Genomic DNA, 12559 nt, shown 5'->3' on the forward strand with positions numbered 1-12559 from the left:
GCCGTAGGAGGGCAACAACCCAGCAGCAGGACCGCTACCTCCTCCTTTGTGCAAGGAGGAACAGGAGGAGCAGTGCCAGAGCCCTGCAAAATGACCTCCAGCAGGCCATTAACACCCATGTGTCTGCTCAAACTGTCAGAAACAGACTCCATCAGGGTGTTATGAGGGCCTGATGTCGACAAGTGGGTGTTGGGCTTACAGCCCAACACCATTCAGGGTGATTGCCATTTGCCAGAGAACACCAAGATTGGCAGATTCGACACTGGCACCCTATGGTCTTCACAGATGAAAGCAGGTTCACACTGAGCACATGTGACAGAGTATGAAGATGCCGTGGAGAGCGTTCTGCTGCTTGCAACATCCTCCAGCGTGACTGGTTTGGCAGTGATTCAGGAATGGTGTGGGGAGGCCTTTCTTTGGAGAGCCGCACAGCTCTCCATGTGCTAGCATGAGGTACCCTGACTGCCAGTAGGTACCAGGATGAGATCCTCAAACCCATTGTGAGACCATATGCAGGTGCAGTGGGCCCTGGGTTCCTTCTGATGCATGACAATGCTAGGCCTCATGTGACTGATGTGTGTCAGCAGTTCCTGCAAGATGAAGGCATTGATGCTATGGACTGACCCGCCCAATCCCCAGCACTGAATCCAATCGAGCACCTCTGGGACATCATGTCTCATTCCATCCACCAATGCTGCATTGCACCACAGACTGTCCAGGAGTTGACTGATGCCTTAATTCAGGTCTGGGAGGAGATCCCTCAGGATAATATCCACCGCCTCATCAGGACAATGCCCATGCATTGTAGTGAAGGTCATACAGGCACGTGGAGGCCACACACACTACTGAGTATCATTTCCTTGTCTTGAGGCATTTCCACTGAAGTTGGATCAGCCTTCAATTTGATTTTCCACTTGGGTTTTGATCATCATTCCAACTCCAGACCTCCATGGAATATTAGATGGGATTTACATTCATTATTTTTAGATTTTATTTTTCTCACCACATTCCTCAATGTTATGAATAGAGATTTGCAACCACAATATTTCATTCAGTGATATCTAGGATGTGAGATTTTTTTGAGTAGTGTATATATGCTGTATAATTTACATAAATCCCCTCAGTCCTGCCATCCATAAGTGCACAGGAATGTGCCAGGGAAACCTCCTTTTTGGAGCTGTCTGTGTAATTGAGGTTATACCGTTGGTAATGATATGTTCCTGCACAATGGACACATTGACAGGGCACAATTGGGTAGAAATTCCCAAAGCTTTTATAGACTTTGTTCACAATGCCTTGTAACAACCTGCTTCTCTCTATAATAGGGACCAAATTATAGCAGCCATTCCCCTATTTCAAAGTTTTCTTTGTTAAAGGGCTCAGTTAATCTTTTCTTCAATCCTCTCCATTTGTCTCCTCCGGTCTTTGCCAGTGAAATTAACATGCGCAAAAGAATGACGAGCGCTGCCTATTGCTCACTGTAGTGATGCATTGTCTTCAGTCACCCTGAAAAATGACCCGGAGCTGGCACATTACAGCACACCGGCCCTGCGTAGTTGGTAGGTACAACAGATGCAGCGATGGCAGCCAGGAAGACAAGGTTCCATATGGCAGCCAAGGCAACAGCTGCTCACTTTCTCAAAGGTCAGGACATGTGGAAAAGGCAATCTAGCTCTGTTCTTGTTAAGTGAAAGTGGAGAGAGTCTGTCCTGTCTCCAGAGGACCACTTAATTCAGAATCTTAATAAATATGTGTAAGTCCTGGAGCACAAGGTCTTACCATCAAAAAGAACAGCAACCTTTCTAAATTAAAAGGGTTGTCCACTTAATCAATTAAGGGCACAATGGAAAATAAAAACCTCTCATGCGGTGGCACCATTCAAGCCATGTCTGCGCTGACCGGCCAGTCACTGGCTTCTGATTGGCTGCAGTGATCCTCTAAGACACAAATGTCACATCGCCCACCGGGAACTGCAACACTGACATCGTTGGAATGGCATGGCAGCGGGGGATGGGTGTATATTGTTTTTACTTTCTGTGGATCCCTGAATTGATTAAGCAGGGTTTGTCTAGTGGTGGACAACCCCTTTAAGGGGATTCCAACCAGAACTTATAGAATTGTTGATAAATGGATGATCGCTGGGAGTTGGACCATAAGACACCCTCTCCTATCTTGACATCAGGTTCTTGTGTCTACCTGCAGCTGCCGTTACAGGGGATCATACTGTATATACTGTGTTCAATCTGTACGCAGTGCTCTCCTGAGCTCCACCTAGTGGTGATGGCTTTGGGCAGCCAGAATAGTATCCAATTTCTGCATGCGCAAGGGGTTTGGAGTTTTGTGTCAGGAAAAAAATCCAAAACAAATCTATAACAGCTGTAAAGTATGTTTAATCTAGGAAGTTCATGGTATGGGCCTCCTCTTTAGTTTTCCTTATTTCCTCACTTTCAGTTTTATTCTGCTTTTAAAGTGGTGGCCATAACTTGTACCAACTGATAAACTTATGCAGTGACATGAGAATAGGGAATACAATACTGTATAAAGGAACATTGGTCGGTTTCCTTTGTCTTATTGGATTTTCTCACCTTCAAATGTTAAAGCATATTGCTAGTATATGCCACAACATATTGATCGATCCTGAAAAACTAAGATCAATGTTCCTTTGGTATTTCTCCTGCAGAGCAGCGCTCCTGGCTACCCACTGTGCAGGGACATGCAACATAGATCTGTTCCAGTGAATAGGGCCGAGTTCCAGTTTTCTGCACAACAGGTGACCAAGTGCCCTAATGTCTCAATGTGCTGGAGAAACCATGAAGGGACCTTAGTACTTTTGTACAGAGTAAATCTAATCTGTTTTTTTTACCCAAAAGCATTATTTTTTGCAAAAAAAAAAATAAATTTTACAATTAGCACTCTTGTTAAAATTTGCTACCATATGACTTCTACATCCCCTCTGAATAACTATACATAGTAGACTGCAAAATAAACTAAGGGTTTTCCTTTTTCCTAAGCTGGTACATTATCCCTTATCCATAGGCTTCCCCCAGAAATCCTGTGAACATGTTGAAATTAAGAATTTGCACCTCCTCTCCATTCACTGTCGTCCATGTGAGTGCTAGAGTATGCAGATGACTGTATTCTGAGATCTCTAATAAACAGTGAATGTTTCTGACCCATTCAGCCAGGACTCTTCAGAGCCTTGTTCTGTGACCTTTAAAGTAAGTCTGTCAAGTAACAGCCATGTTTCTCCAGCAAATGACCGGGACCATTGGGTGGCACATGCAACATATAGGTACCAGAAGCAACTCATCAGCTTTACCGCAGGGGCTAAAGTAAGGCACTAATATATCAATGCTGGTGTTCTGTATGCCAGTCTTCATGAAAATGCGCCAAATTAATTGAAGTGTGCACCTTAATTTTGATACATCTTTCAACTGCCATTCACCCCAACAGAAATGTACTCCGTTCAGCAGCTATACATTTCTCAGATTTTGCACCGCTTCTGTGGCTTCACGTCGCCGCTGGCATGATAACTTTCTCACGCTCTAGCAGTGAGGTGCATGGAGTTCATCGGCTAAGAACTTTGGTCACCTTATTCACGTCATCGGGAGACACTGATGCTGCGCTATGATGCATAACTCAAGTGTCTCTGCTGGCTGCCAAGTTAAATGCTCGCATCATGCCAACGTTCAGCCTGGCATCTAGACAGAGCAGAGCTACAGTCATTGCGGGACCACTGGATTATCATCTCATCTGACAGGTGAGGAATAGGGGTTTTTTTGTTTTTTTATTTACAGAGGAGATGGGCCTTAATGAATTAGGCATAAAGGTGAGTATAACTTTGTTTTTTTTTTATTGCAAATAAAGGTGTCAGTGTCTTTATTTGCGATATAATAATAATCTTTATTTTTATGTAGCGTTAACATATTCCGCAGTGCTTTACAGACATTATCATCGCTGTGCCCAATGGGGCTCACAATCTAAATTCCCTATCAGTATGTCTTTGGAATGTGGAAAGAAACCGGAGGAAACCCACGCAAACACAGACTCTTTGCAGATGTTGTCCTTGGAAGGCTGCAGTGCTAACCACTAAGCCACCGTGCTGCCCCAATATGACTATGGGGTCAGTAATGGGGGCGTCTTATAGACGTCTCTCCATTGCTAGCCTCTGAACTTGATGTCGGTTGCCAATACAAAGCTGACATCAACCATAATACTATTACCCCACTTGCTACCGCATCAGAGCAAGTGGGAAGAGCAGAGGCTAAGCACCAGAAATGTCGAATCTTATGGATGCACCATTTATGTTGCTGCTGAGAGCTGATGTTTTTAGTCTGTGTGGGGGCCAATATCCATGGTCCCTTCCTAGGCTATTAAGATTACCCTGCAGCTGTTTGCCTAACCTTTGCTGGTTATAGAGGAGCCCCACCTCATTTTTTGGGGGGTCTCCCATTTTAATAACCAGTAAAGGCTAAGTATACAGCTGTGAACTGATTTTTATAGCCTGGGAAGCTCCACGTGTACTATCACCTACCCAGGCTAGAAACTTCAGACCTCAGCTGTTTAGCAACAGTTCGGGGATCCCACGCCATTTTTTCCTATAATTTATTTGTTTAATTAAATACATGTACAGTAAGCTACACAGGCACTGTACTAATTATATATGCACTCACATATTTCTATCTATATCTATGTGTTGAAGAATATTTATAATTACTCTATTTAAAAACTAATGTTAAAATCGCATTGCATACGCATGTCATTCGGATGTCAGATGGATGCTAGGTGAGAAAAATCACATTGTACTCGCATGACACTCGTCCAACTTTTCAGGGACAATATCTGACCGATTTTGTTCATGGTGATGGGTATGAGCCCTGAAATGCAACGTGCACCAAGTAGGCCAACCAAGGGGTGGTGTAAGGTTAGAAAAATTGTCTAAAGCTGCCTAGTAGTTAACATTTTGCATGAGCCAGTGTGATAAATGTGGAGCATTTTCAGATTCTCTATTCTAAGTATACACTGTCTATTTAGTCAATGGGATTAGTAAATCTGCGCCCATTTGTATATGCCGCAGGGATAGATGTTTATATCCCATGCTTCTGTTCTTCTTACCTCACGGCTTTAGTCTTGTAATATACTGTGGATATTATTTGTTGCAGGTCATATGTATTGCTGCCTATTGATATTGCTGAGCTTTGCTTGCTCCTTCATCTTTTATTAATTGCAAGGAGCAGCCGTGATCACTTTCTATTTTGTCTTTCAGATTAAGGCCATTGGTTTCTACGCAACCACCGAAGAAGGCAGCAGTGGAGCAGGTACCTGTCAGATTGCATTTTATTACAATAAAGGTCAGGGGAAGCTACAGCTGGGAAGCAGAGAGACTGAAGCCGTGTCTTGTTTACAGTGCTTCCATTAGGCTGGCTCCAGTGATCTAGGCGTTGATTATTTTCATGTACCCTCCATATAAAGCCAGGGAGAACTTTTACTTTGTGGTTACTGTGAGTAGATGCATCTCCATACACACACATACTCACCAGATACTAGGATAGTGTTCCCCGTGGTGTGAGAGCTCATGTACAGACGCACATATGTCAGTCTTGGGTCAGTCATAAGGAATACCCGCTGTTTGATTAGTCTGCCAGCGCAGAACGAGCCCGGATTGTCTTGTTCTAGTGACAGATGCTTGCAGCGAGAATGACATTTAATGCATAGAACTGAAATCATCCCAAGTGAAATATTAAATACCCTTTGGCTGCCTGTCATTAAAATGAGATGTTTTATAAAATAAACCAACATTTTATGATTTTATGTTCTAGCAGATGTTCCTAGGTTTCATATGTACAGATGAGCATGAGGTCAATTCTTATGGGTATATGGCAATTTGCTGGTTACAATATGATAATTAGAAATGTTATTTATTTACATATTATGAGGGTTGGAAAACTGAGCAATAATCTTTCATATTAGGGAATCGGGGTTATAACTGATACCTGTATGGGGATTACACGTGAACAGTCTTTTACAATAGATAGAGCAGGCGTTTCTTGTGCATCAGCAATATGTGATCAGCATTGGTCTGGTTGCCCAATAATCAAAACAGTCCCTCTCACCCTACCAGGCACCGCACTACTGCTATCCTACTAGTCTAGGACTAAAGTGCAATTTTGAGTGCCCAAACATTGTTGTGTTCACTGCTACAACGCAGTGTACTGCAAGTGAATGGGGTAATTTTGCAACCCGCAAGTAAAAGAATAAAAAATACAATTGGTTACAACTTTTTTTTTACTTGCTTGTTGCAGATCCCATTTACCAGCATTAGGCAGCAGCAAACAGCAAATCTTTGGCCATGCGACCTGTGTTGCAGCCAAAATTGCGATATAGCCTTAGCATTAAGGTTAATGATGGTGAGTACCAAAAACAAAGGGTATGACCATTCTGTAAAAAGGGAAAAGTTATGCTAGATCGCCGATGTTGATAGTTCAGTATGCACTAAAACCACAATCCTACCTTTCATGTGGTAGACGAGAAATATTCCAACTCCTGGTGAAAGTATTTTCTTTTATTCCATATAAAAGTAAAAAATTACATCCAAGGCAAAGAGGTGCAAAGTGACACATTTCAAATGTACACAAACGTTCTTTGTCAAAGCTTGATGGCCATTTTGTACATGTGGACATAAGTCACAAATTTAAAGCACATGCAGTCAATCATGAAAAGTATGGAACCTCTTTAATTATAAAGGGTTGACTCATCTGGCAAATTCCCTTCGTAGTTATTATAGCAGACCTGCTAGAGCAGTAGGCTGTCCTGATGGCACAACTCCTTAAAGGATGCACAATTGGCTAATCCAAACCACTTTAGATCAGGTTAAAGAACTATTAAAGTGTGTGTACACAGATTTTAATTTATTTTTTTGAATGGGTAAAAAAAACATTTACTTGAGGAAACCGCTTGACTATTGTTTTTGAAGAGATTTTTGAAGCATTTTGCAGTCTTCTGATTGGACAGTGGTGAGTTTGGAGCTGATGCCATCAGGAGCCACTTCTGAAAGTAACATGCACCTTCTATTCTCCCACCAGGCATAGTTCAAAACGTGAGGCTGGAAATAAAAACGCTCAAAAGAGTGAGCATATAAAGACATTTAACTATAGTAATGAATAGAAAGAATCTTCAGTTATTTTTAAGTGTTTTTTCAGATGTTTTTCAAGTGGATACATTCCCAATAACTGCGTGCACTTGCTGTTAGGGTCTTTTTTTTCCGAGTTTTTAGAGTGGAAATTCAAAAGTTATTGAAGATTTTTGAGATTCTTCTCCAAAAACTGTATGTGCACAAATCCTTACTCTATATACCATCTATTTCTTTTCTGCAGTACTATGTACAGACACTGCATAATTCATGGCAGTTCCAGTGCATAAAAGCCCCTTTATTAATATCAGCTCAGTGTGGGATCAACCTCTTGTACTCCATCTGTCAGCTACATATCCCACCAATTTGCTCCTAGAACTCATGATCGAAGGTTCTAAAATAATTAATTACTTTTTTAATACGGTACTTTCATTCACATTGGACATAGGTGAATATTCCACATTCTGCCTGAGATGCCAAGTGATCATATACCTTTAGTACTTATATAACAGCATTTTCAAGATTAGCAATAAGGTGCAAAGTAATCTTGTCAGTCAGCTCAGTATTCTGCCCAGGGACACACATTATCACTTTTACTCTTCATTACAAAAATGCCACATTTATAGAAGTTCTCCGGGATGGAAATAGGCAGGATAATTAGGAAGAGGTCACATTTTAATTAGACCATTTCTTTTCTTCTTGTGGACTTCTCGAGTCAATGAGCAGCTTATTTTGCGTTCCACGGCACTCACACGCATTTCTCATACTGGATGAAAATTCTCAGCATGATCCGTCCCAAAGAACAAAGTTTCTCCTGTGCCACTTAATCCCTTTTTCTAGGGTTGGTTATTTATGACTGGTTTAGTACTGAACTCCTGTGGGCATGGAACAGAGCAAATCTCCAAGATGACCGTGAACTTCCATAAGCAGACATTGCACGTTTAAGTGGCTGGTTTTGAAAAATATTTATTATCTTAACTTTTTTTTTATAAATCCTTTAAATGGATTTTTTGCTATAGATATTAGTCCTCCGGTGTTTCTCCTAACAGCTTGTTTGCTAAAATTGACTGGATTCTTATTTCTTAGTATCAGTGGCCTCTAACCTGCTGCTACTTTTCAGCTATTGCACTAGCATATCTATGTAAGCTTGTAGACTACTACAGTCTGAGTGTTTGTCTCCAGTAGGCAAACATGCCCGAAAATGATGCACAACAGAGTTTGCTCAGCCAGCACCATTCTGGTCTATGACCCGGTTGGTGCATACGTCTCAATCTCGTTTTGTGGGGGGTTCAAATGTAACCCCCTATGGAGCCACTGAATGGGTGCCTAAACACAATAAAAGCACCCTATGGAATAATCTGAGTGCACATGGGTGAACAAACACACTTCCTATACACCAGACAGGTTGATGCTACAAAACCAGAGTAGGTATTGGTGAAGATTGTGGAGTGCAGTGTTTCAATGTTTATTCCAGTTCTCTTTGGATCACAAAATAGCTGAAACTTCTTACTTACCATCTTCATTTACAATACGAGAGTAGATCTGGAATTGCTGGCTGTACATATTATATAATGGTAAATCCATACCTCAAAGCTAATATTTAGGGAGGCAACCAGACTGCTCCACCAACATCTGCTGGACAAAAACAAGATATGTCACTTTGGCAGATACGGTTAGTGGCCTCACCTATCTAATATCTATGGAGGTTTCACAATCTGTTCTATAGAGTTTGGATTTGAACATATCCGATCCTTTGTTACCCAAGGAGATAAGCTCTTTGCAGAGTTGACTGACCGCAGGTTATTGAATCTAGTAATAAATACTAAAGACCAATCCTCACCCATGCAGTTGATGTTCTTTATTGTGTAGGAATCCAGCAGCCCTGTGGAGAGTGCGTCTGTTGTGGTGGAAAGTGGACCCGTTGCATATAACCATGAGGAAGAAGTAGAGGAAGAAGAGCAGGAGGAGGATGAGGAGTATTGTGTCAGTGCACTTCAGCTGATGGGAGGCAATGGTAAGTACAGATATATAGTACGGTTTGTGTCTGTGGGCACAGACTGGCATTTAAGAGTTGCACAGGGTCTTTTTCTTCTGCTCAATCAGACATAGAGTGTGGGTATATGCTGCTCCCGCCGGATGGGACAGTTGCTGAGGCAATCCTTAAGGGATTGTGCCATGTCCTGTGCTAATTAATAGGTCACATGCACAATACCTTCCAGGCATCTGACGGTTGCCTCTGCGACTTCAGCCTGGGGTGCGGCAGCATACAGTATCTTCATTCTCCATGCTGGCTCCTTATCTTCTTCTGACACCTTAGACCACATGTAGTCGTGTGTCTTTAAAGTAGACTCTATTAGCCAAATGACCCAATATCTTTTGTATTGTTTTGCCTATTAGTAGAGCCTTCCTGTCTCTTATGCTATACTGCCCTTACACATGTCAGCATAGTCTAATGACACATCCACTTTATAAAGTATTTCTCTGCTCTTACAAAATGAATCAGAATATAGCAGAATATTCTCAGAACATGAGTCTTCCCATTATCCCTCACAGCCATAGTGTTGTCTAGCTTAAAAAAGAACAACTAATGCATTGTATAAAGGTAAAATAAGCTGCAGCCCTTGGTTGTCAAGTTTTCAGCTAAACTTAAAAAGGGTCATCCAAACCCTTTTTAAAGATGGGCAATAAACAGGATCCATAAAAGTTAACTTACCGTATACTCACCCGCTTATTGTGACACAACTCTTGTTCCATTGGTTTTGAGAAGTGTCCACAAGTGATGACGTTCTGATCATGCGCATGTGATTGCTTCAGCCAATCACTGTTGGCACATGACACGAGGACAGTTATTGGCTACATGGGTCACATGCAAGTAGTCGGAATATCATCACTTCAAGACACAGTCCAACAAGACCACAAGAATGGTGGCACTGAAGTGGTGGGAAATCGCTGGTCAGTATCATGGTTTTTTTTTTTGGTTTTTTTTAACGCACCTCTTGATTTGTGCACAATTTAACAAAAATGTTGGATGACTCCTTTAGGTTTGGCAAAAGAAATGTGACATTTTGTTTTCATGAATATTTTCTAAAGGTCTTTTATGCCTAAATATGGCTGATGTTACAGTTCCTATCATGATTATTGTAAGAAGCAATATATTACTGGGAATAATCTCATAGACATATAGCAAAGTTACCCTTCATTTAGCTGTGGTGGCAATCATTCTAGTTGTCACCCAAAAACAACTAAACAGCAATTTGACTAGCAAAAATAATAATAGCTGAAATGTTTTTGTTTTTTTTTGTTTTTTTAACCCTCATATTACAAAACATCCATTTATTTTATATCTGCACGTTTTTGAGACTTTTATCATTTTCCATTTAACTTCTCCAAAGCAACCAACAAGATAAGAGAATTTACAATCCTTAGAGCAGCATTACCAGCGAGTGAGTTTATCAGCCGGCCATAATTTTGTCTCCATGTAGTGTTTATGGCATACTAGAACTTAATCTGTCTGTAAATCCCGTGATTAGGAAGACAATAACCATGAATACTTCCTTCAATGCCATTGATATATAGCTGCACATTAAGTGTAACATTTTGTTGTTTTGTTTGTTTTTTCAGATTATGGCTGTGAGCTGGATGATGATGATGGTTATTGACTAACGTGGGGTGGATAACAGCAGAGCTCACTATCCAGTGGTTATGTAATATATGGACTTGTGTCTATTATGCTGTTCTGTGATCAGCACAATTGCAAATAATTTGAGTTTTGTAATTGATCTTACAAAATTCCGTTCATTTTGGTCAGTTCTCATTGGCCTTGGACCCATAAGCATTTAATGGGTTGTTACTAGTACTTGAAACTTATGTTGTTGTAGCTTTCCTTTTTCTATTGCTATTATTTTTATGTTGTAATTGTTTTGATAAATCTGTACTTAATATTAAACCAGTGAGAGCATGGATTTAACACTGTGTTGTGTTTTATCTAGTAACATTCACCCTTTAGCTATACACTTACACTTCAACAACACAGCACTTTACCTACAGATATGGCTGCACTAAATCTCTTTTCTGTTTTTATTTAACAGCTACAACCAAAACCAATACTGAGTTATAACTAGAGCTGGTACCGAAGAGGTGGGGCAAATCCTGTACTGCCCCCAAGGATCTGCTTTATACATAATACAGTATATAAGCTTTACCTGGGCAGTTAATTTAATACTACAGACCGAAGAAAAAATAAGTTGATCAAAGATTGTTAGGCATGATTAGCTATCTGTGGCCAACATAACACTGCCATAGTGAGTATATGCACACAGTATAGTTCTCCTCTTTATCATTTGCACTCCTTGAGTATGTGACTTCTTCTCCGCTTTTTGTGTGGATATTTTGCAAATTTGCGAAACCATGAGGCCATTAGCAATTAATTTCTAAAGATGCAACGGAACGCCACTATGATATTTATCAATCTCTATCTCGGCAAACACAAGTCAGGCATGACTTGCACAAAGTATCTGGTATACCGGTATCCAAGTCCTGGTAGTGTCTGGCCATATATTCTATCAGGAGTGCAACTCAAAGGGAAAGTGGTAAGGATGTGTGTTTTTTTTATGTTGTGTGAAGCACTTAAACAGTGAAGAAGAGGTTATCCAGTATTGGGCAACCTAGTCTGTTTTATAAGAGTAGTGTAGAAGCGGAGAAGCCCAACAGATAGATAAGAAAGATATCCAGTTCCACGGAACATAACAAGTAGTGGTGTCACTAAATCTACTGGTGTGCCAGCCTACAAGAAACCAAATTTAATTGGTAAAACTGAGATTACAATAAAAACAAATTTAAATGAGAAAGGGTTAAAGTTTTGCTGATTTTTTAAATTATGGACATGTTTTTATATAGCGAGTTATAGATGTCCGTCCTGCATGTAAATCTGCACTCATGTCAATTATCAGGGACGCATCACGGTAAGTTTCCTGCATTGTCACTTAACATAAACTGGAGCTATATTAGGATGATGATTTACTTTACAGGACTGTTTAGACAGCACACGTTTATGCCTGACTGATCAATGAAATTGCAAAAAAAACCCTGTAAATTATTCCTGAAATGAGTCCACAACAAAATGTGGGTTTTATTTTCCAATTGTAATGCAATTTACAGGAAAATGTGTATTTCAAGGTCGAGTTAAGGAAAAAGATTTGCAGGACCCTGTCCCAGAGCCTCTTCTTTCCTGCCGGCATCCCTATCCTCTCTTCTGATTAGTAGTAAACCCCACAACAATGATGTCATGGTGGTCCTACTAATTAGAAGATGTGCGGTGATGATGGCAGGTAGGAGGAGGTCCAACATTGCTTTCTGGTCACATGTTCAGACTTTTGAAGGCTTCAAGCTCTCAAAGATCCCAATGGTTTCACTGAGGTGATCCATACTTTA

The 12559-nt window shown here is 40.7% G+C and overlaps 1 protein-coding gene across 1 annotated transcript in view; it reads left to right on the forward strand.

Annotated features, from left to right (window-relative positions):
• The window catches only part of BRF1 (BRF1 general transcription factor IIIB subunit), a 313755-nt gene extending 302664 nt beyond the window's left edge, over window positions 1–11091 (forward strand). Inside the window, exons 17-19 of the mRNA XM_077266113.1 lie at window positions 5267–5318; window positions 8999–9143; window positions 10751–11091. Coding sequence (XP_077122228.1) covers window positions 5267–5318; window positions 8999–9143; window positions 10751–10788 — 235 coding nt within the window. The 3' untranslated portion in view covers window positions 10789–11091. The remainder of the gene's footprint in view (window positions 1–5266; window positions 5319–8998; window positions 9144–10750) is intronic.
• The last annotated feature ends 1468 nt before the right edge of the window (window positions 11092–12559 follow it).

Source organism: Ranitomeya variabilis, chromosome 1 (assembly GCF_051348905.1).
Source record: "Ranitomeya variabilis isolate aRanVar5 chromosome 1, aRanVar5.hap1, whole genome shotgun sequence".
NCBI classification, from domain to species: domain Eukaryota; kingdom Metazoa; phylum Chordata; class Amphibia; order Anura; family Dendrobatidae; genus Ranitomeya; species Ranitomeya variabilis.